General features: G+C 41.1%; 1 protein-coding gene across 3 annotated transcripts in view; it reads left to right on the forward strand.

The window, feature by feature from the left end:
* UGP2 (UDP-glucose pyrophosphorylase 2) overlaps positions 1-21,161 on the forward strand; it is a 481,750-nt gene extending 460,589 nt beyond the window's left edge. For all 3 annotated transcript variants that reach the window (XM_053712070.1, XM_053712069.1, XM_053712071.1), the window contains exon 10: positions 20,770-21,161. In XM_053712070.1, the coding sequence (XP_053568045.1) occupies positions 20,770-20,877 (108 nt within the window). In that variant the 3' untranslated portion in view covers positions 20,878-21,161. The remainder of the gene's footprint in view (positions 1-20,769) is intronic.
* Positions 21,162-24,892: the final 3,731 nt, after the last annotated feature.

Genomic DNA, 24,892 nt, shown 5'->3' on the forward strand with positions numbered 1-24,892 from the left:
TATTGCGTATTTGAATACAATGGTCTTCCTCTAGGGGATCTATTTCATAGGTTCTCTGTTATCGGTCGTAAGAGTATTCTTCTCCTACCTCCCTTTTCAGATCGACGATATATCTCTTATTTACCATTACCTCTACTGATTCTCGTTTCAGTACTGTTTGGCTATCTACTATATGTAGATGAGTGTCCTGGGGTAAGTAAAATCTTATTTCTCCAACATAGGTGTGTCCGGTCCACGGCGTCATCCTTACTTGTGGGATATTCTCTTCCCCAACAGGAAATGGCAAAGAGCCCAGCAAAGCTGGTCACATGATCCCTCCTAGGCTCCGCCTACCCCAGTCCATTCTCTTTGCCGTTGTACAGGCAACATCTCCACGAGATGGCTTAGAGTTTTTTAGTGTTTAACTGTAGTTTTTATTATTCAATCAAGAGTTTGTTATTTTGAAATAGTGCTGGTATGTACTATTTACTCAGAAACAGAAAAGAGATGAAGATTCTGTTTGTATGAGGAAAATGATTTTAGCAACCGTCACTAAAATCCATGGCTGTTCCACCAGGGACTGTTTGAAGCAATTAACTTCAGTTGGGGAGACAGTGAGCAGCTCTTTGCTGCTTGAGGTATGACACATTCTAACAAGACGATGTAATTGCTGGAAGCTGTCATTTTCCCTATGGGATCCGGTAAGCCATGTTTATTAAGATCGTAAATAAGGGCTTCACAAGGGCTTATTAAGACTGTAGACTTTTTCTGGGCTAAATCGATTCATTATAACACATATTTAGCCTTGAGAAGCATTTATTCGGGGTATTTTGATATAATAATACGGCAGGCACTGTTTTAGACACCTTATTCTTTAGGGGCTTTCCAAGATCATAGCAGAGCCTCATTTTCGCGCCGGTGTTGCGCACTTGTTTTTAAGAGGCATGACATGCAGTCGCATGTGAGAGGAGCTCTGATACTTAGAAAAGACTTTCTGAAGGCGTCATTTGGTATCGTATTCCCCCTTTGGGCTTGGTTGGGTCTCAGCAAAGCAGATACCAGGGACTGTAAAGGGGTTAAAGTTAAAAACGGCTTCCGTTTCCCCGTTATTTTAAGGGTTAAAGCTTCCAAATTTGGTGTGCAATACTTTTAAGGCTTTAAGACACTGTGGTGAAAATTGGTGAATTTTGAACAATTCCTTCATGTTTTTTCGCAATTGCATGAATAAAATGTGTTCAGTTTAAAAATTTAAAGTGACAGTAACGGTTTTATTTTAAAACGTTTTTGTACTTTGTTATCAAGTTTATGCTGTTTAACATGTCTGAACTACAAGATAGACAGTGTTCTGAATGTGGGGAAGCCAGAATTCCCATTCATTTAAATAATGTGATTTATGTGACAATGACAATGATGCCCAAGATGATTCCTCAAGTGAGGGGAGTAAGCATGGTACTGCATCATTCCCTCCTTCCGTCTACACGAGTCTTGCCCACTCAGGAGGCCCCTAGTACATCTAGCGCGCCAATACTCCTTACTAGTGCAACAATTAAACGGGCTGTAATGGATAATTCTGTCAAAAACATTTTAGGCCAAAATGAAACACTTATCAGCGTAAGCGCGACTGCTCTGTTTTAGATACTGAAGAGCATGACGACGCTGATAATAATGGTTCTGAAGGGCCCCTAACCCAGTCTGATGGGGCCAGGGAGGTTTTTGTCTGAGGGAGAAATTACTGATTCAGGGAACATTTCTCACCCAAGCTGAACCTGATGTGATTACGTTTAAATTTAAGTTGGAACATCTCCGCATTCTGCTTAAGGAGGTATTATCCACTCTGGATGATTGTGACAAGTTGGTCATCCCAGAGAAACTATGTAAAATGGACAAGTTCCTAGAGGTCCCGGGGCTTCCTCAGAAGCTTTTTCTATACCCAAGCGGTGGCGGACATTGTTAATAAAGAATGGGAAAGGCCCGGTATTCCTTTCGTCCCTCCCCCCATATTTAAAAGAATTGTTTCCTATGGTCGACCCCAGAAAGGACTTATGGCAGACAGTCCCCCAAGGTCGAGGGAGCGGTTTCCACTTTAAACAAACGCACCACTATACCCATAGAGGATAGTTGTGCTTTCAAAGATCCTATGGATAAAAAATTAGAAGGTTTACTTAAAAAAGATGTTTGTTCAGCAGGGTTACCTTCTACAACCAATTTCATGCATTGTTCCCTGTAGCTACAGCCGCATGTTTCTGGTTCGATGAGCTGATAAAGGCGGTCGATAGTGATTCTCCTCCTTATGAGGAGATTATGGACAGAATCAATGCTCTCAAATTGGCTAATTCTTTCACCCTAGACGCCACTTTGCAATTGGCTAGGTTAGCGGCTAAGATTCTGGGTTTGCTATTGTGGCGCGCAGAGCGCTTTGGTTGAAAATCTTGGTCAGCTGATGCGTCTTCCAAGAACAAGCTACTTAACATTCCCTTTCAAGGGGAAAACGCTGTTTGGCCCTGACTTGAAAGAGGATTATCTCTGATATTCACTGGGGGTAAGGGCCACGCCCTTCCTCAGGATCGGCCTTTCAAGGCAAAAAATAAACCCTAATTTTCGTCCCTTTCGTAGAAATGGACCAGCCCAAAGTGCTACGTCCTCTAAGCAAGAGGGTAATACTTCTCAAGCCAAGCCAGCTTGGAGACCAATGCAAGGCTGGAACAAGGGAAAGCAGGCCAAGAAACCTGCCACTGCTACCAAGACAGCATGAAATGTTGGCCCCCGATCCGGGACCTGGATCTGGTGGGGGGGCAGACTCTCTCTCTTTCGCTCAGGCTTGGGCAAGAGATGTTCTGGATCCTTGGGCGCTAGAAATAGTCTCCCAAGGTTATCTTCTGGAATTCAAGGGGCTTCCCCCAAGGGGGAGGTTTCCACAGGTCTCAGTTGTCTTCAGACCACATAAAAAGACAGGCATTCTTACATTGTGTAGAAGACCTGTTAAAAATGGGAGTGAATCATCCTGTTCCATTAAGAGAACAAGGGGATGGGGGTTCTACTCCAATCTGTTCATAGTTCCCAATAAAGAGGGAACGTTCAGACCAATCTTAGATCTCAAGATCTTAAACAAGTTTCTCAAGGTTCCATCGTTCAAGATGGAAACCATTTCGAACTATTCTTCCTTCCATCAGGAAGGTCAATTCATGACCACAGTGGATTTAAAGGATGCGTATCTACATATTCCTATCCACAAGGAACATCATTCGGTTCCTAAGGTTCGCATTCCTGGACAAGCATTACCAGTTCGTGGCGCTTCCTTTCGGATTAGCCACTGCTCCAAGGATTTTCACAAAGGTACTAGGGTCCCTTCTAGCTGTGCTAAGACCAAGGGGGCATTGCTGTAGTACCTTACTTTGGACGACATTCTGATTCAAGCGTCGTCCCTTCCTCAAGCAAAGGCTCACACGGACATTGTTCCTGGCCTTTCTCAGATCTCACGGATGGAAAGTGAACGTGGAAAAGAGTTCTCTATCTCCGGTCAACAAGGGTTCCCTTCTTGGGGAACAATAATAGACTCCTTAGAAATGAGGATTTTTCTGACAGAGGCCAGAAAAACAAAACTTCTAGACTCTTGTCGGATACTTCATTCCGTTCCTCTTCCTTCCATAGCGCAGTGCATGGAAGTGATCGGTTTGATGGTAGCGGCAATGGACATAGTTCCTTTTGCGCAGCATTCATCTAAGACCCTTACAACTGTGCATGCTCAGTCAGTGGAATGGGGGACTATACAGACTTGTCTCCGAAGATACAAGTAACTCAGAGGACCAGAGACACACGCAAATTCCGTTGGTGGCTGTCCCCTGGACAACCTGTCACAAGGGATGACATTCCGCAGACCGGAGTGGGTCATCGTCACGACCGACGACGCCCAGTCTGATGGGGCTGGGGGCGCGGTCTGGGGATCCCTGAAAGCTCAGGGTCTTTGTCTCGGGACGAATCTCTTCTACCGATAAATATTCTGGAACTGAGAGCGATATTCAATGCTCTCAAGGCTTGGCCTCAGCTAGCGAGGGCCAAGTTCATACGGTTTTCAATCAACAACATGACAACTGTTGCGTACATCAACCATCAGGGGGGAACAAGGAGTTCCCTGGCGATGGAAGAAGTGACCAAAATCATTCTATGGGGCGGAGTCTCACTCCTGCCTCACCTGTCTGCTATCCACATCCCAGGAGTGGAAAATTGGGGAAGCGGATTTTCTAGTCGTCAGACATTGCATCCGGGGGAGTGGGGAACTCCATCCGAAATCTTTGCCAAGTCACTCAGCTGTGGGGCATTCCAGACATGGATCTGATGGCCTCACTCGTCAGAACTTCAAAGGTTCCTTGCTACGGGTCCAGATCCAGGGATCCCAAGGCGGCTCAAGTGGATGCACTAGTAGCACCTTGGGACCTTCAAACTAGCTTATGTGTTCCCCCGCCGTTTTCCTCTCATCCCCAGGCTGGTAGCCAGGATCAATCAGGAGAGGGCGTCGGTGATCTTGATAGCTCCTGCGTGGCCGCGCAGGAATTGGTATGCAGATCTGTGAATATGTCATCGGCTCCACCTTGGAAGCTACCTTTGAGACGAGACCTTCTTGTTCAGGTCCGTTCGAACATCCGATCTGGTTTCACTCCACTGACTGCTTGGAGATTGAACGCTTGATCTTATCGAGAGCGAGGGTTCTCAGATTCTGTTATCGATACTCTTGTTCAGGCCAGAAAGCCTGTAACTAGAAAGATTTACCACAAAATTTGGAAAAGATATATCTGTTGGTGTGAATCTAAAGGATTCCCTTGGGACAAGGTTAAGGATTCCTAAGATTCTATCCTTTCCTCAAGAAGGATTGGAAAAAGGTATAACTGCTAGTTCCCTGAAGGGACATATTTCTGCCTTGTCTGTGTTACTTCACAAAAAGGCTGGCAGCTGTGCCAGATGTTCAAGCCTTTGTTCAGGGCTCTGGTTAGAATTAAGCCTGTTTACAAACCTTTGACTCCTCCGTGGGAGTCTCAACTTAGTTTCTTTCAGTTCTTCAGGGGGTTCCTTTGAACCCTTACATTCCGTTGATATTAAGTTATATCTTGGAAAGTTTTGTTTTTAGTTGCAATTTCTCTTCTGCTAGAAGAGTTTCAGAATTATCTGCTCTGCAGTGTTCTCCTCCTTATCTGGTGTTCCATGCAGATAAGGTGGTTTTACGTACTAAACCTGGTTTTCTTCCAAAAGTTGTTTCTAACAAAAACATTAACCAGGAGATTACGTACCTTCTCTGTGTCCGAAACCAGTTTCAAAGAAGGAACGTTTGTTGCACAATTTGGATGTTGTTCGCGCTCTAAAATTCTATTTAGGATGCTACAAAGGATTTTAGACAACATCTTCCTTGTTTGTTGTTTATTCCGGTAAAAGGAGAGGTCAAAAAGCAACTTCTACCTCTCTCTCTTTTGATTAAAAGCATCATCAATTGGCTTACGAGACTGCCGGACGGCAGCCTCCCAAAAGAATCACGGCTCATATCCACTAGGGCTGTGCTTCCACATGGGCCTTCAAGAACGAGGCTTCTGTTGATCAGATATGTAGGGCAGCGACTTGGTCTTCACTGCACACTTTTACCAAATTTTACAAGTTTGATACTTTTGCTTCTCTGAGGCTATTTTGGGAGAAAGGTTTTGCAAGCCGTGGTGCCTTTCCATTTAGGTGACCTGATTTGCTCCCTCCCTTCATCCGTGTCCTAAAGCTTTGGTATTGGTTTCCCACAAGTAAGGATGACGCCCGGGACCGGACACACTATGTTGGAGAATAACAGAATTTATGTTTTACCCTGATAAATTACTTTCTCCATACGGTGTTCCGGTCCACGGCCCGCCCTGGTTTTTTTAATCAGGTCTGATAAATTATTTTCTTAACTACAGTCACCACGGTACCATATGGGTTTCTCCTATGCAAATAGTTCCTCCTTAACGTCGTCGAATGACTGGGGTAGGCGAGCCTAGGGAGGGATCATGTGACCAGCTTTGCGTGGGCTCTTTGCCATTCCTGTTGGGGAAGAGATATCCCACAAGTAAGGATGACGCCGTGGACCGGACACACCGTTGGAGAAAGTAATTTATCAGGTAAACATAAATTCTGTTTTTTTGTGACACTCTAAGCCCTGGTTTCTCAACAGCCGGGCCGTGGCCCAGTACCGGGCCATGATAGCCCTGCTGGTGGGCCCTGACCTGTCATGCCCCCACTGCACACTCTTACCCCACTGCAAACCAGGTGCAGACTGAGACCAATCAAGGCCCCAGGAACACTGTCTCACACTGACCAAAATGTATTAAATGGTATGCAAATGTACATGGTAGCCTTCCTGCCCTGCCCCTAACAGGCCCCTCATCCTACAGAGCCAGGACCCCCAACATTAAGGGCCAGAGAAAGGGCACCCAACCTCCAGGGCCAGACCCCACACTCCATGGCCCTCACAGCGACAGACCCCTGCCAGGGCCCCCACTAAACCCACACTTATTTGCTTAGTTACTGATAGGGCAACTGAAAACTCCAGCTTAAGGAATGCACCAGGATCCGTGGAGATGCCATTTGTGGGCCCCCCTACTTGCTGGTCCCTCGGCCCAGGTCCTATTTGCCTGGCTGATCAGCCCGCCCCTGCTGCTCACTATATATATAGATATATATATATATAGATAGATAGATAGATAGATATGTATATATATATATATATATATATAAATAAACTACTGGGCCCCGGACATGTCTAGCTAAAATTTACCGGGCCTTGAGGTCACTTTGGTTGAGAACCACTGCTCTAAGCTATGGTTGGGCACTTTAGATGTAAAGTTCTAAATATATGTGTTTAAACTTATATTTGCCATGATTCAGGATAATCAGTATTCCTTCATTCAGACTGTCAGTTTCATTATTTGGGATAATGCATATGAATATATATTTTTCTTACCTTGAAAATTTTCAATTGACTATTTTTCCCTGCGGGCTGTTAGGCTCGCGGGGGCAGAAAATGCTTTATTTTATTGCGTCATTTTTATTGCAAAATTTGGTCATTTCCGGCGCATTAGTTGACGTCGGAAGTTGTTCGTAGTTAAGTCATTTTTTTGACGCATGTGTATTCAGACTTTTATTGTGCCAAAAAATGTGGGCGTCGGTTTTGGCGTCAGAGGATCATTTTTGGCGCCAAAAGATATGGGCGTTGTATTTGGCCCTACATTATTGGGTCACATTATTTTAGTCTCATATTTTTTGCTGCTTCTGGTTGCTATAGGCTTATTTGTTTTGCATTTTTCTCCCATTCCTGAAACTGTCATTTAAGGAATTTGATCATTTTGCTTTATATGTTGTTTTTTTCTATTACATATTGCAAGATATTTCGTATACTGTTCCTGAATCAGAACATGCTAACGGATTCCTGTTGACTGATATCAGTCCTACCAAAGCTAAGTTCATTTATTTTAATGTTATGAATGTTTATCTTTAGCTATGGTTTGTAATAAGTTATCATGATAAGCTTTTACATGCAGAATCTATTAGTATTTATGCTTCATATATTGCTATTCTTTTTACATCTTATGTACATGATATACTTAGAAATTTATAAGAATATTTTTCTGATTCTATGTTAAAGGCTTTGTCTGACATTGCGCCTTCTAATAAAAAAATTTAGGTCTTTTTCAAACTTCTTTTTTAGTTGATGAAGTTTCAAATGACCAACAACATACTGAATTATCCTTCTCTGATGATGTTTTTTCTCATTCAGAATTTTCTTCATCGGATATTGACACTAACAAATCTACTTTTTTATTTTTATTAGAGTACATTTGTTCTTTGTTGAAAAGGTGTTGATTATTTTGGATATTGAGGTAACTATTTCTTTTTCAAGACTAGCTAACATTTTATTTCTGCTTATTTAATCTTCTGTGTTTTCAGAGGTTTTTTTCCAGTTCCTGATACTAGGGAATGGAATAGGCTGAGAATTTTCTTTTATTCCTTCTTCAAGGGTTTTAAATTATATTCTTTGCCGGCAGTTAATTTCTGTTTTGAGGGTTCCCCAATTTAATGGGGCTATCTCTACTCCTGCTAAATATGCTATTATTTCTATAGCAAAATAGTATTTATTTTCCTTTAGATGGTTGTATCTTATTTAAGGAAAATTATTTATTTTCAGGTACTTTTTCTTGGACCTGTAATTTATTTGGATGATGTTGCAATTGCTTCATTTTTCTGTTTGGATACTTTAAGATCAAGTATCGGATTATGATTTATTTAGCATTGTTAAAGGGACTAAATCTTCTGCTCATTTGAAGTTCAGACTAGGTGCTGTTGCATTGTCTTATTGTCTTGCATTTGTTGATTATGCAAGTCCAGTGTGTTGACTGGTCCTTTAACTTGATTAACATGCTAATAAATTCATTTGTGTCTTCATTTTATTGAATATTTTCGCAAATGAGGTTTAATCTATGTCTTTAGCTGTTTTAGCTAGAAGAATTTTGTAAAAAAATCCATATTTCTTTTTTTCCAAGATAATCAATTATTTGGTTCATAATTGGATTCAATTCTTAACTGTTATTCTGGGCTTCAAGATTGAGTTCTAAGACTAAAACTTTAAGCTTATATTAGTTTTGTTGTTCTTACTAAGGAACGAAATCCTAAATTCTTACCCAAGTAACATGTTTTTAATTGGAAGTTTTTTAATTCAAAATCAGCTCCCTAAATTTGCATGTATGTGCCGTATTCCAGCTTCGCTGGTAAGGGGCAGGTTAAGACTTCTATTCGGTCCAAATTTCTTAGATTTTGGGTACAGAATAAGATTCAGAGTAAAACCGTCTGTGAGAAGTCTTTTTTTCTCTATTATATTCCAGCTATTCCAGTAAGGCTAACACTTGCCTTAAAGGGACAGTTCACCCAAAAACTTTCTCCCCTTTAAATTATTCCCAATGATCCTTTTTACCTGCTAGAGTGTATTAAATTGGTTGCAAGTAGCTCCTTTACTCATATTTCAGCATTTGAAATAGCTGATTTAGCTTGTGGTTTCCCAACCTATACTGAAAGTTTTGATACTGGCGTATACGCTATTGACAAGCCTAAGTAAACAGAGCCAGCAGAAGAGATTACACCCTCAGTGGGGGGGCAGGATAGTTAAGTAATAAAATGATAATTTTCCATTGTTCTCTCTATGTATTGAGCTTTAGTGTTCCAGACAAATATAAGATAAGGAAGCAAGTCTGTGTACATAAAAGTGATAACATAATGAGATCTGATATTACCTGAAGCTCAACCCATTGTAATAGGCTGTGGTTTCAAAGCACAAAACCAGCTACTTCAGATACACAAATAAACCCGAAAATGCAATTTCTCAAATATTTTATACTCTGCAGTTGGTATAACAAGTCATTTAAAATACATTTATGGAAAAACAATTTTACAGTGTACTGTCCCTTTAAGTGTGTTTCAGTCCTATATATTTTGGGTTTTGATGAAGCGCGGCTGATCACCCGTTGGGGATTAAGCGCTGCTCAGACCTGGAGTTTTCTGGGGTATTTATTCCAATTCCATTTTTAGGAAATGGGTTTTGGGGTTTTATTCAAGACTATTCATTGTTCTAAAGATAGAAAATCTTTCTGAATTGTCATATAAGTATACCATCTTTTAGAATGGTGTTTATATAGTCTATTTTGCCTTTTTTGGTCAGTGATGCATTATTTGTTTACAATAGATACAATAGATGCATATCTTTTTGAGATTCTCTTTTTTGATAAGCATTACCAATTTGTTGCTTTTCCTTCTGGTCTACCGACAGTTCTAAGAATCTTAGTGTTCCTTATTTGGACAGTCTCGTGGTACTGGCTCAGTCTTTTCGTTCTGCGGATTCTCATACGATTCAACTTTGTTTCTTCAAGACATGGTTAGAGGATTTTTTTTATCAAAAGCTTCTTGATTCCTCACACAAGGGTCACCTTTTTTAGGTTTCCAGATAGTTTGTGGCAATGTCTTTGTCTCTAACAGACAAGTGACAATTTTATTGGGTTCCGTCTGTCGGAACCTTCAGTCTCTATTTCCTTCAGTTGCTATATATGCATGGAAGTTTTAGGTCTCATGGCTGCAGCATTGGATTCGATTCCCTTTGCTCATTTTCATAGGAAACTTTTCTAGTTTTTTATGCTGAATAATGGTGCAGGGATTCTAGGATATCACTTTTTATATCTTCGAATCCTAATGTTTAACTATCTTTGATTCGGTGGTTAAGATCACCATCATTTCGTTCTACATGTCTCTTCGATTCTTTCAACCTGGACCATGATCTCTACAGATGCGAGTCTTTTAGGTTGGGAGGCTGTCTGAGGATCTCTGTCAGCACAAGGGGTTTGGAAATCTCAGGAGGCGAGATTACCATTTGATATTTTGGAACTCTGTGCATTCTCAGAGTTCTTCAGTTTGGTTTCTTTTTTGAAGAAGAGACGTTTGTTTTTTTCCAGACAATGTCACAACTGTGGCGTATGTCAATCATCAGGGTGGGACTATCAGTCCTTAGGCTGTGACAGAAGTATCTCGGATATTTGCTTGGGCTAAATCCAGCTCCTATCTAAATTCTGTGGTCTTTTTCCCAGGTATAGACATTTGGGAAGCGGATTATCTCTGTTAGTCAAGCTTTACATCCGGGAGAATGGTCTCTTTACCCAGATATGTTTTTCAATTTTTCAGGTGTGAGGGCTTCCAGAAATAGATCTGTTGGCATATCATCTAAAACAAGGAACTTCCCAGGGGCCTATTCAGGTCCGGGGATCCTCAGGCGGAAGTAGTGTATGCATTGACACTTCCTTGGAGTTATCTTTCTGCCTATTTTTTTCATCTCTGGTTTTTCTTTTAAGAGTGATTTTCAAAATCATCAGAGAGCAATCTTTGGTGTGGCTGGGGGCTCTAGCATGGCCACACAGGTTTTGGTATATGGTTCTTGTTCGGATGTTCAGTTGCCAATCTTGGTTACTTCCATTAAGGCCAGACCTTATATCTTAACATTCGTTTTTTTCATCAGGAATACAAATTATTAATTTGATGGTATGGAAATTTAACGCTTAGTACTTAGTCATAGAAATTTCTCTGACTCAGTGATTAATACTATATTGCAGGCTCGTAAATCTATGTCTAGTAGGATTTATTATCGAGTTTGGAAGATTTACATCTCATGATGCTCTTCTTATGAATTCTCTTGGCATTCTTTTAGAATTCCTAGGATTTTATAGTTTCTGCATAAGTTTTTGTCTGCATGTTCCTTGAAAGGACAAATCTCTGCTTTTCCTGTGCTGTTTCACAGTAAGAATTGCTAAATCTTTCTGATATTCATTGTTTTGTTCAGGCTTTGGTTCGTATCAAGCCTGTCATTAAGCCTATTTCTCCTCCTTGGAGTCTTAATTTGGTTCTGAAGGCTTTACAGGCTCTTCTGTTTGAGCATATGTTTTCTTTGGACATTATTTACTTTCATGGAAAGTATTGTTCTTTTTAGACATCTCTTCAGCTAGAACAATTTTTGAATTATCTGTTCTTTCTTGTGAATCTCCTTTTTCTTATTTTTCATCAGGATAAGGTGGTTTTTGCTGTCCTCATTTCAATTTTTCCCTAACGTTGTGAATTCTAACAACATTAGTAGAAGAATTATTGTCCCTTCCTTGTGTCCTAATCCTAAGAATTCTTTGGTAAGATTCTTACATTCTTTGGATGTGGTAAGAGTTTTTGAAATATTATGTTGAAGCTACTCAGATTTCAGACAGACTTCTAGTCTATTTGTTATCTTTTCTGGTCTTAGGAAAGGTCAGAAGGCTTCTGCCATTTCTTTGGCATCTTGGTTAAGCTTTTGTTTCATCATTCTTATTTGGAGTCAGGTTAATCCCCGTCTCAGAGGATTACGGCTCATTCTACTAGGTCAGTTTCTACTTCCTGGACTTTTAAGAATGAAGCTTCTGTTGGTCAGATTTGCAAAGCAATGACTTGGTCTTCTTTGCATACTTTTACTAAATTCTACCATTTTGATGTTTTCTCTTCTTCAGAAGCAGTTTTGGTAGAATGGTTCTTCAGGCAGCTGTTTCAGTTTGATTCTTCTGCTTATAATTTCAGTTTTTTTCATTATAAAAATTGAAACTTTTGATTTGGGTAGTGGATTAATTTTTCAGCGGAATTGGCTGTCTTTATTTTATCCCTCCCTCTCTAGTGACTCTTGCGTGGAAGTTCCACATCTTGGGTGTCTGCTATCCCATACGTCACTAGCTCATGGACTCTTGCTAATTACATGAAAGAAAACATAATTTATGTAAGAACTTACCTGATAAATTCATTTCTTTCATATTAGCAAGAGTCCATGAGGCCCACCCTTTTTTTGTGGTGGTTATGATTTTTTTGTATAAAGCACAATTATTCCAATTCCTTATTTTTGATGCTTTCGCTCCTTCTTATCACCCCACTTCTTGGCTATTCGTTTAACTGAATTGTGGGTGTGGTGAGGGGTGTATTTATAGGCATTTTAAGGCTTGGAAAACTTTGCACTTCCTGGTAGGAATGTATATCCCATACGTCACTAGCTCATGGACTCTTGCCAATATGAAAGAAATTAATTTATCAGGTAAGTTCTTACATAAATTGTTTTTTCACGTCACTGTTGTTTTACATAATAGGTTGGAACCCTAAAGAATATGTGAGAATACAGACTATCGGCTTTAGCTCTTCCTTCAACATATTCATTACTCTTATCACACTGTAAAACAATCTAGTTTATATAGCGTATGCCCACAAGAGCTCATTCTTATTAAAGGGATATGAAACGCAAATAATTATTTTGTTATTCAGACAGAGCATACCCTTTTAAAAAAGTTTCCAATTTACTTCTATTATCAAATGCGCTTAATCCCCATGATGCTCTGTGTTTAAGAGATACCTAGGTAGGCATCTGGAGCACTACATGGCAGGAAATAGGGCTCTTGCAAATGGATAACATTCTTGCAAAACCGCTGCCATATAGTGCTCCGGAAAAGCAAACGTCCCTACTTGTCAACACAGATACCAAGAGAATGAAGATAAATTGATAATACATGTAAATTAGAAAGTTGTTTAAAATCGCATGCTCTATTGAATCATGAAAGAAAAATGTTGCTTTTCGTATCCTTTTAACGGGTTTGATGCACATGACGAGGCATTCTCATCATGCATGGGAGCTCGACAATCAAAAGTTTTTGGCAATTCCTCGTATTACAGGCCAGGGATCGTTGGTGGCCTAATAGGCGGCATTTTCAAGCTAATATTGGGAGTGCTTGTGACGTTACAACAAATGTGTTGACGTCACAGAGGAAGGTGCCACTGTAACTAAAGAGAGCGGGGGGGGGGGGGGGAAGTGATTCAAACCCCTCGATCTCAGCTCCAATATCAGATGATCTAGACTTCGCATTTGTAAGAATATTGGATAGCTGTAATGAGAACAGAAACAGAGGCGCCACATGTGTAGATCATTAAGGACCAACAATATCAGAGTAAAACAAGCTGCAGGATACTCACAAACGTGAAGGCACTCGATTGTGCCTATAGGAGCAGGCTGGTATTCTCACAGCAAACCAGCTGGCTGTACAAGGGAATCCCCGTCGTGATGTCCTGTGGTTCTAGTTGTCCCAACAGTAACCCTTGCCTGGGTCACTTTCAGCAAGAAGGAACTGGAGTGAAGGGGGGAGAAAGGCTAAACAGCCCTTAGGTTACTAACAAGGGAAATGCCACACTAACATTATGTATATTGTGTAACGAGTTGCACACTTATTTCAGCAATATCTATCATTGTTTATTTAGCGCCTCCTATAGGAGATCTGTATTCAATATCACAGATATTCCTGTATTTATATTTGTAAGAATATTGCCTGCTTAAGGAGTCTTGAAAAGTAAAGTTTCCTTCCATAAATAAATTAAAAGGTTTAAAAAAGTAACAACAAAAGGTAATTGTAGCTTTAGGGACATATAATAAAACATCAAATATGTTTACAGAGCCGCAATAAACTTTATTTTATAGTGGACAAAAAAAGCTTTTATTTCTACTATGGCACAAGGGGACCCTCTAATTTTTATCACAACTCCCTAAAGCCCTATGGACCCCTCATGCAACTTTAAATACCACTGATAACCGTTTAGTAAGGTGATGACCGAAGCAACAGTGGTCACTTGGCTATACTCAATGTTATTTACTAAAATCATAACAAAAATTAAGTGTTTAACACTTTTGTTGCAGCCTTCTCACCTGCAATTAAATATAAATATAAGAATTGTATATTCTGAATCTGCTAGTCCTGTTGAAAAAAAGAGATATATCATTTGTGTGTGTCACTCGCCGAAATATGTAAGCAGCAAAAGAAGCTCGAAAATCAGCTTAGCAACTGGGGTGTGAAAAAAGCTTTAGTGGTGAAGGGGTTAATGGGGCATTATACACAAAATATATATTTCTTCTATAAGGTACGACGAGTCCACGGATTCATCCTTTACTTGTGGGATATTATTCTCCTGCTAACAGGAAGTGGCAAAGAGCACCACAGCAGAGCTGTCTATATAGCTCCTCCCTTAGCTCCACCCCCCAGTCATTCTCTTTGCCTACTCTAAGTACTAGGAAGGGTAAAGTGAAAGAGGTGATAAAATATTAGTTTTTATTTTCATCAAGCAAGAGTTTTTTGTTTTAAATGGTACCGGTGTGTACTATTTACTCTCAGGCAGCAGATGGATGAAGATTTCTGCCTGGAGGATGATGATCTTAGCATTTGTCACTAAGATCCAGTGCTGTTCCCACAGAGGCTGAGGGGTACAAGAAACTTCAGTGTGAGGAACGTTTTCATGCTTTATAGCAGTGAAGTATGTTCAGTCATTTTTTCTGGAGAGACTGTGTATTTCAGAAAGGCTGACAGTATCCCCATGAGGGGAAGGGTAAGCAGTAATCCTTAGAGCTATAGAAAGGCATTACAAAGCTTGCATAAGGGGCTAATTAAAAAATGGTTGACACTGTGTTTTGAATGTTTGTGGGCAAACGTTTTTATGAACTGGGAGTGCTGTTAATGTTTTGTGGGCAATAACGTTTTTTGGGCAAACTTTATTGAGGGTACACTTGGCTTATTTTTGGGTCTCAGAACCCACATGGCTAGTTTTAAAACCGCTCTGGTGCGGTTCTTTGAGGCTGTAGAGACATCGAGTGAGATGGGCGTGGCCTATTTTCACGCCTCAGATGCGCAGTTGTTTTCTCTCAGCAAGCTCCAACTCCTGAGGGCCATTGTAGATGTTTTGGGCCAAATCGAAGCTTTAACCCCATATTTACCATCCCTGAGGGCAGGTAGGGCTACAGCAGGGCTGTGGCAAGGTGCTGGGGGTGTTTTTTTTCCGGATTTAGGCCTTATTTCAATCCGGTTTGCACATTAAAGGGTTAAATGTAAAATTTCCTTGTGGGGCAAACTTAACTACACATTGAGTTTGCTATAAAAAAATTAAAAATTTGGTGCATTTTAAAGCAGTTTTGCAGAACGTGTATGCTTTTTTTCTCTTAAATGCGCAGTACCGTTTTTTAAGATTATTTTTTTCATGCTTGTTTGTAGTCATTACTAGCCTGTTCAACATGTCTGACATTGAGGAAAGTCATTGTTCAATATGTTTAGAAGCCATTGTGCAACCCCCACTTAGAATGTGTCCCTCATGCACTGAAAGGTCAATAAATTGCAAAGAGCATATTTTAGCTACTAAAAGTATGTTGCAGGATGATTCTCAGTCAGAAGGGAATCAGGTTATGCCCATCTAATCTCCCCAATTGTCACAACCATTAACTCCCCGCACAAGCGACGCCCAAGTACTTTAGTACGTCTAATTCTTTCACCTGCAAGATATGGCCGCAGTTATGAATACTACTCTCACTGAGGTTTTATCTAAGCTGCCCTGGGTTGCAGGGGAAGCGCAGTAGGTCTGGTGTGAGAAAAATGCTGAGCCCTCTGACGCTTTATTAGCCATATCCGATGTACCCTCACCTATGTTCTGAGTTGGGGGTGAGGGATTTGCTGTCTGAGGGAGAGATTTCTGATTCAGGAAAGATGACAGACTCAGATATGACGGCTTTTAAATTTAAACTAGAACACCTCCGCTTATTGCTCAGAGAGGTTTTAGTGACTCTGGATGATTGTGACCCTATTGAAGTTCCAGAGAAATTGTGTAAAATGGACAGATTTCTAGAGGTTCCTGCCTACACTGATGTTTTTCCGGTCCCTAAGAGGATTTCGGACATTGTTACTAAGGAGTGGGATAGACCAGGTATTCCGTTCGCTCCCCCTCCTACTTTTAAGAAAATGTTTCCCATATCAGACACCATGCAGGACTCGTGGCAGACGGTCCCTAAGGTGGAGGGAGCTATTTCTACCCTGGCTAAGCGTACAACTATACCTATTGAGGACAGTTGTGCTTTTGTTATGGATAACAAAATTAGAGGGTCTCCTAAAGAAAATATATGTTCATCAGGGTTTTCTTCTTCAACCTATAGCGTGCATTGTTCCTGTAACTACTGCAGCTGCTTTTTGGTTTGAGGCTCTGGAGGAGTCTCTTCAGGTTGAGACCCCATTAGATGATATTCTGGATAGAATTAGGGCTCTCAAGCTAGATAATTCTTTCATTACAGATGCCGCTTTTCAACTGGCTAAATTAGCGGCAAAGAATTCAGGTTTTGCCATTTTAGCGGTCTGCTGATGTGTCATCAAAATCTAAGCTTTTAGCCATCCCTTTCAAGGGTAAGACCCTATTCGGACTTGAACTGAAAGAGATCATTTCAGTCATCACTGGAGGGAAAGACCATGCCCTTCCTCAGGATAAGACAAATAAGATGAGGACCAAACAAAATAATTTTCGTTCCTTTCGAAACTTCAAACTTCAACTGCAAAGCAATAGGGGAATAGACTTGGAACAAGGGTAAACAGGCTTAGAAGCCCGCTGCTGCCACCAAGACAGCATGAAGGGGTAGCCCCCGATCCGGGACCGGATCTAGTAGGGGGCAGACTTTCTCTCTTTACTCAGGCTTGGGCAAGAGACGTTCAGGACTCCTGGGCTTTAGAAATCGTAACCCAGGGGTATCTTCTAGATTTCAAAGATTCTCCTCCAAGGGGGAGATTCCATCTTTCTCAATTGTCTGTAAACCAGACAAAAAGAGAGGCGTTCTTATGCTGTGTAGAAGACCTATATACCATGGGAGTGATCTGCCCAGTTCCGAAAACAGAACAGGGGCAGGGGTTCTACTCCAATCTGTTTGTGGTTCCCAATAAAGAGGGAACTTTCAGACCAATTTTAGATCTCAAGATCCTAAACAAATTCCTCAGAGTCCCATCCTTCAAGATGGAGACCATTCAGACTATTTTACCAATGATCCAGGAGGGTCAATATATGACCACCGTGGACTTAAAGGATGCGTATCTACACATCCCTATCCACAAAGATCATCACCAGTTCCTCAGGTTCACCTTTCTGGACAATCATTACCAGTTTGTGGCTCTTCCCTTCGGGTTGGCCACAGCTCCCAGATTTATCACAAAGGTGCTAGGGTCCCTTCTGGTGGTTCTAAAGCCGCGGGGCATAGCAGTGGCGCCTTATCTGGACGATATCTTAATTCAGGCGTCGACTTACCAACTAGCCAAGTCTCACACAGACATCGTGTTGGCTTTTCTAAGATCTCACAGGTGGAAGGTGAACATAAAAAAGAGTTCACTTATCCCTCTCACAAGAGTTCCATTCCTTGGAACTCTAATAGATTCGGTGGACATGAGAATTTTTCTGACGGAGGTCAGGAAATCAAAGATTTTAACCACCTGCCGAGCTCTTCATTCCATTTCTCGGCCGTCAGTGGCTCAGTGTATGGAGATAATCGGACTAATGGTAGCGGCAATGGACATAGTTCCGCTTGCTCGCTTGCATCTCAGACCACTGCAACTATGCATGCTCAAACAGTGGAATGGGGATTATGCAGATTTATCTCCTCAGATAAATCTGGATCAAGAGACCAGAGACTCTCTTGTTTGGTGGTTGTCACAGGATCATCTGTCCCAGGGAATGTGTTTCCGCAGGCCAGCGTGGGTCATAGTGACGACGGACGCCAGTCTATTGGGCTGGGGTGCAGTCTGGAATTCCCTGAAAGCACAGGGTTTGTGGACTCAGGAGGAGGCTCTCCTCCCGATAAATATTCTAGAACTGAGAGTGATATTCAATGCGTTTCAGGCGTGGCCTCAGCTGGCTTTGGCCAGATTCATAAGATTCCAGTCTGACAATATCACGACTGTAGCATAAATCAATCATCGGGGGGAACAAAGAGTTCTCTAGCGATGATAGAGGTTACCAAAATAATTAGATGGGCAGAGACTCACTCTTGCCATCTATCAGCAATCTATATCCCAGGAGTGGAGAACTGGGAAGCGGATTTTCTAAGTCATCAGACTTTTCATCCGGGGGAGTGGGAACTCCATCCGGAGGTGTTTGCACAATTGATTCAGCAATGGGGCACACCAGAATTGGATCTGATGGCATCTCGTCAGGACGCCAAACTTCCTTGTTACGGGTCCAGGTCAAGGGATTCTCAGGCAGTACTGATGGATGCTCTAGCAGTACCCTGGTCGTTCAACCTGGCTTATGTGTTTCCACCATTTCCTCTCCTTCCTCGTTTGATTGCCAGAATCAAACAAGAGAGAGCTTTGGTGATTTTGATAGCACCTGCATGGCCACGCAGGACTTGGTATGCAGACCTGGTGGACATGTCATCTCTTCCACCATGGACTCTGCCACTGAGACAGGACCTTCTGATTCAAGGACCGTTCCAGCATCCAAATCTATTTTCTCTGCGGCTGACTGCTTGGAGATTGAACGCTTGATTTTATCCAAGCAGGGTTTCTCTGAGTCGGTCATAGATACCTTGATTCAGGCTCGAAAGCCTGTCACTAGGAAAATTTATCATAAGATATGGCGTAAATATCTTTATTGGTGCGAATCCAAAGGCTACTCATGGAGTAAGATCAGGATTCCTAGGATTTTGTCCTTTCTCCAAGAAGGATTGGAGAAGGGGCTATCAGCTAGTTCCTTAAAGAGACAGATATCTGCTTTATCAATTTTATTGCACAAGCGTCTGGCAGATGTTCCAGACGTTCAGTCGTTCTGTCAGGCTTTAGTTAGAATCAAGCCTGTGTTTAAACCTATTGCTCCGCCATGGAGTTTGAATTTAGTTCTTAAAGTTCTTCAAGGGGTTCCGTTTGAACCTATGCATTCCATAGATGTTAAGCTTCTATCTTGGAAAGTTCTGTTTTTAGTCGGCTCGAAGAGTTTCTGAACTATCTGCATTGCAATGCGACTCACCTTATCTTGTTTTCCATGCTGATAAGGTGGTTTTGCGTACCAAACCTGTGTTCCTTCCTAAGGTTGTTACTAATAGGAATATCAATCAGGAAATTGTTGTTCCTGCTCTGTTTCCTAATCCTTCCTCTAAGAAGGAGCGTCTGTTGCACAACTTGGACGTGTTTCATGCTTTGAAGTTTTACTTGCAAGCAACCAAAGATTTCTGTCAAACATCTTCTTTGTTTGTTGTCTATTCTGGAAAACGTAGAGGTCAAAAAGCTACAGCTACCTTTTTCTTTTTGGCTGAAAAGCATCATCTGTTTGGCATACGAGACTGCTGGACAGCAGCCTCCTGAAAGGATTACAGCTCACTCTACTAGAGCGGTGGCTTCCACATGGGCTTTTAAAAATGATGCTTCTGTTGAACAGATTTGTAAGGCTGCGACTTGGTCTTCACTTCATACCTTTTCCAAATTTTACAAATTTGATACTTTTGCTTCTTCGGAGGCTATTTTTGGGAGAAAAGTTCTTCAAGCAGTGGTGCCTTCTGTTTAACCATCTGTCTTGTCCCTCCCGTTTATCTGTGTCCTGTAGCTTTGGTATTGTATCCCACAAGTAAAGGATGAATCCGTGGACTCGTCGTACCTTATAGAAGATACCTGATAAATTAATTTCTTCTATGGTACGACAAGTCCACGGCCCGCCCTGTCATTTTAAGACATATTTTTTTATGTTAAACTTCAGTCACCTCTGCACCTTGTAGTTTCTCCTTTTTCTTCTTGTACCTTCGGTCGAATGACTGGGGGTGGAGCTAAGGGAGGAGCTATATAGACAGCTCTGCTGTGGTGCTCTTTGCCACTTCCTGTTAGCAGGAAGATAATATCCCACAAGTAAAGGATGAATCCGTGGACTACTCGTACGATAGAAGAAATTAATTTATCAGGTAAGCATAAATTTACTTTTTGCTTATGACACATTATGCACATAATTACATAGAAACAGACAAGAACCAAATGCCCAAGCTTAAAGCACTATAAAGTCAAAATGAAACCTTTACGATTCAGACATTTTAAACAACATTCCAATTTACTTCTATTATCTAAAACTTTTTCTCTTAGTATCCTTTATTGAAAATCATATCTATGTAGGCTCGTGAGCTGATAAGCACAACTCTAACCTTTCTATTGGAGGGCAGTGACATGTACCACAGGCATTTTTTGTTGAGCAGAAGAACATCCATGTTTGAAAACACTGTAATACACTTTTAACAGCTCTCTTTTACCTTGCAAGTATAGGAGGAAATCAATAGCATGTGGAATAGTAACCACAATACTGTAGTTGTACACAGGAGTTTAATGTCCCTTTAAATATATTTGTTTCCCCAAATTTTGACCTTTTTTTTTTTCCATTCTTTTTTTTTTTTAGGGGACAGTCATCATAATTGCAAATCACGGTGACAGAATAGACATCCCTCCTGGAGCAGTATTAGAAAACAAAATTGTGTCTGGAAACCTACGGATCCTGGATCACTGACCCTCAGCACGTTTTATGGATTATGTACAGTACATGTTAATTATTCTTAAATAGATGGCTGGTACCCAGATAATTTGTACTCTGTAATTCAGATTTTCACTGTACCTTCAAGTGTTGTAGTTTGTATCTGTGCTATATATTCTTTATTTAACAAAAAAAAAATGCCCTAGTTATTTGAAAGCAATATATAAAATATTTAGCAATTACAAAGTATGTTTAATGTGAATAAATATTTCAAGTGCAATACTGTCCTTACTTGTGAAGAATAAAAGGACAAACCATGACATGTTTCTGGTCATTATTTCAAAAGCCAAATCAATTTTGAATATATTGTGAATTATGTGATTCTTGAATGTCTATTTCTTTGCTCAGTATATTTTATAACCTTAAATGGACATAAAAGTGCAAAATAAGAAAATGCACTAATATTTCTTGCACATAACTGTGCAATCCATGGCGATTGGCTGCTACGCACATATGCCTCTTATCATTGGGTCACTGGTCCTGTTAAGTTGTGATCCAATAGTGCCTTTGTGCTCTGGAGCTAACAAAGGAAACTCCTTTGCAATAAGAAAATGTTCATTACAAATGAATCCCCTGTGCAAACTCTGATTTAGTCTAAATACTATGGGCCAGATTACAAGTGGAGCGTTATATAACGCTCCCGCTCAAGCCTTAAGTGTGCTAGGAGTATGCTTTTTGTGTGCGACACGGCACATAAATTGCCTAACTTAGAAATCGCATGCAGTAAGCCTTTTGTGTGCGACACCACACATAAATTGCCTTACTTACAAATCGCATGCACAGTCACGTATCCTCCCCCCCCCCCCCTAGAAATTAATGGAGCAAAAAAATGGACGGAAAAACTTAACATCCTACTTGCACGCAAACTCAATCCTATTTTCAAAACTGCGCTAACCCGACATGAAAATATGAAAAAGTTTTTGGCCTGCACGCTAACCCGACGAGCACAAAAAGCAGACGTTCGAAAAGCACAACCGTCTTGATGTATTTCCCCATAGACTTCAATGGAGCATGAAAAATGAGGGGGGGAAGCCAACACCCTACTCGCACGCAAACCCGATTACATTTTTCTTAAGTGCGCTAAGCAAACATGAAAATATTAATATTTCTTCTACAAGATACGACGAGTCCACGGATTTCATCCTTACTTGTGGGATATTATCCTCCTGCTAACAGGAAGTGGCAAAGAGCACCCCAGCAGAGTTGTGTATATATATAGCTCCTCCCCTTCCCTCCACCTCCAGTCATTCTCTTTGCCTGTGTTTGTACTAGGAAGAGGGTAAAGTGAGGTGTGTTAGTTTTATTTTCTTCAATCAAGAAGTTTTTTTATTTTAAATGGTACCGGTGAGTACTATTTTCCTCAGGGGGATATGGAAGAAGATTTCTGCCCTGAGGTTAATGATTTTAGCAGATGTAACTAGATCCACGTTGGTTCCCACAGAGCTTCTGAAGGTAATACAAGGAGGACATCTTCAGTGTGGAGAACCAATTTCATGCTACAATCAGCATTGAGGTATGTGCAGCCCTTTATTTCTGAGGAGACTTGGTATATCAGAACTGGCTGACCTTTATTCCCTGCAAGGGAAGGGGGTAAGCAGTAGACCCTGTAAACAAAGGGGCGGTGTTACTGAGAAACCTGTGCTTTATTTATTTCATTTGACATATTGGGCCAAGCATTATAATGGGCTTCACTACATTTATAAAGAGACACTGGGAGAGGCCGAGGAATATGCTTAACGTTTTTTTGTTTAATTGAAACAGTTTGACCGTATTGGAAGTATACTTGGGGGTTAAAGATTTCCACATGGCTTATACTTTAAAACCGCTTCACCATGCAGTTGTTCAGGCATTCACGATCATCGGACATGATGGACGGGGGCTTATTTTCGCGCGCTCAGACGCGCACCCTCTACTGGCTGAGAAGCAGCAGGCATTACCTCGGTTGAGCCCTAAGCAGGGGTTCTCTTATCCGGATCGTTGTCGAGTCATTTTGAAGTACCCTTTGGGCAGATAGGCGCCCACAGCAGAGCCTGTGGCAAGGTTGCACGAGGGTATTTTTGTAACTTTAACATCTTATTTGTGTCTATAATATAAATTTTAGAGGTTAATTCTCCCCTTACTCTTGGGGCGCAATAATTTTTGGAGCCATTAATTAGTTCATTTTAAAGAGTAAATTAACATATTTTAAAGCAGTTTTGGAAAATTTGTGCCCTTTTTTATTTGTTTAAAGGCGCAGAGTACACGTTTCTCAAAAATAGTTTAAAGCAATAAATAAAAATGTTTAACGACTATTGTGGTTATTACTAGTCTGTTCAACATGTCTGACATTGAGGAATCTCATTGTTCTATGTGTTTAGAAGCCATTGTGGAACCCCCTCTTACATTGTGTACCTCTTGTACTGAAAGGGCCTCTCCTTACATTGTAAAAAGCATATTTTTGGTCAAGAAGACTGTGCCTAAGGAGGATTCTCAATTTGAAGAGAAACCCAGGATATGCCATCCAATTCTCCCCCAAGTGTCACAACCTTTAACGCCCACACAAGCGACGCCAAGTACCTCTAGTGCGTCTAATTCTTTTACTCTGCAGGATATGGCTGCAGGTTATGCAACTACCCCTTACAGAGGTATTATCTAAATTACCAGTGTTACAGGGTAAACGCAGTAGGTCAGGTATTTAATGTGAATACTGAATCCTCTGATGCTTTATTGGCTATTTCCGATGTACCCTCACAGTGCTCTGAGTTGGGGGTGAGGGAATTGCTGTCTGAGGGAGAACTTTCAGACTCAGGGAATGTGTTACCTCAGACAGATTCGGACGTCATGTCCTTTAAATTTAAGCTGGAACACCTCCGCCTGTTACTTCAGGAGGTTTTAGCGACTCTGGATGAATGTGACCCTATTGTGATACCACCAGAGAAATTGTGTAAGATGGACAAATATCTAGAGGTTCCTACTTACACTGATGTTTTTCCGGTTCCTAAAAGAATTTCGGAAATTGTAAAAAAGGAATGGGATAGACCAGGTATTCCGTTCTCTCCCCCTCCTAATTTTAAGAAAATGTTTCCCATATCAGACACCATTCGGGACTCTTGGCAAACGGTCCTTAAGGTGGAGGGAGCTATATCTACCCTGGCTAAGCGTACAACTATACCTATTGAGGACATTTGTGCTTTCAAAGACCCTATGGATAAAAAGTTAGAGGGTCTTCTAAAGAAATTATTCATTCATCAGGGTTTTCTTTTACAACCTATGGCTTGCATTGTTCCAGTTACTACTGCTGCAGCTTTTTGGTTTGATGCTCTAGAAGAGTCTCTGAAGGTTGAGACTCCATTAGATGACATTTTGGATAGAATTAAGGCTCTCAAGCTAGCTAATTCTTTTATTACTGATGCCGCTTTTCAAATTGCTAAATTAGCGGTGAAAAATGCAGGTTTTGCCATTTTAGCGTGTAGAGCGTTATGGCTCAAATCTTGGTCTGCGGATGTGTCATCAAAATCTAAGCTTTTAAGGGTAAGACCTTATTCGGACCTGAATTGAAGGAAATAATTTCTGACATTACTGGAGGTAAAGGCCATACCCTACCTCAGGATAAGTCTGTTAAGATGAGGGGTAAACAAAATAATTTTCGTTCCTTTCGAAACTTTAAAGGAGGACCCTCTGCTTCCTCTTCCTCCACAAAACAGGAAGGGAATTTTGCTCAATCCAAGTCAGTCTGGAGACCTAACCAGGCTTGGAATAAAGGTAAACAATGCAAGAAGCCCGCTGCTGCTACAAAGACAGCATGAAGGGGCGGCCCCCGATCCGGGACCGGATCTAGTAGGGGGCAGACTTTCTTTCTTTGCTCAGGCTTGGGCAAGAGATGTTCAGGATCCCTGGGCACTGGAAATTCTGACCCACGAGTATCAACTGGAATTCAAGGATTTTCTCCCAAGAGGGAGGTTTCATCTTTCACGATTATCTGTAGACCAGATAAAAAGAGAGGCGTTCTTAC

The sequence above is a fragment of the Bombina bombina genome, chromosome 4 (genome assembly GCF_027579735.1).
Source record: "Bombina bombina isolate aBomBom1 chromosome 4, aBomBom1.pri, whole genome shotgun sequence".
Taxonomy (NCBI): Eukaryota; Metazoa; Chordata; class Amphibia; order Anura; family Bombinatoridae; genus Bombina; species Bombina bombina.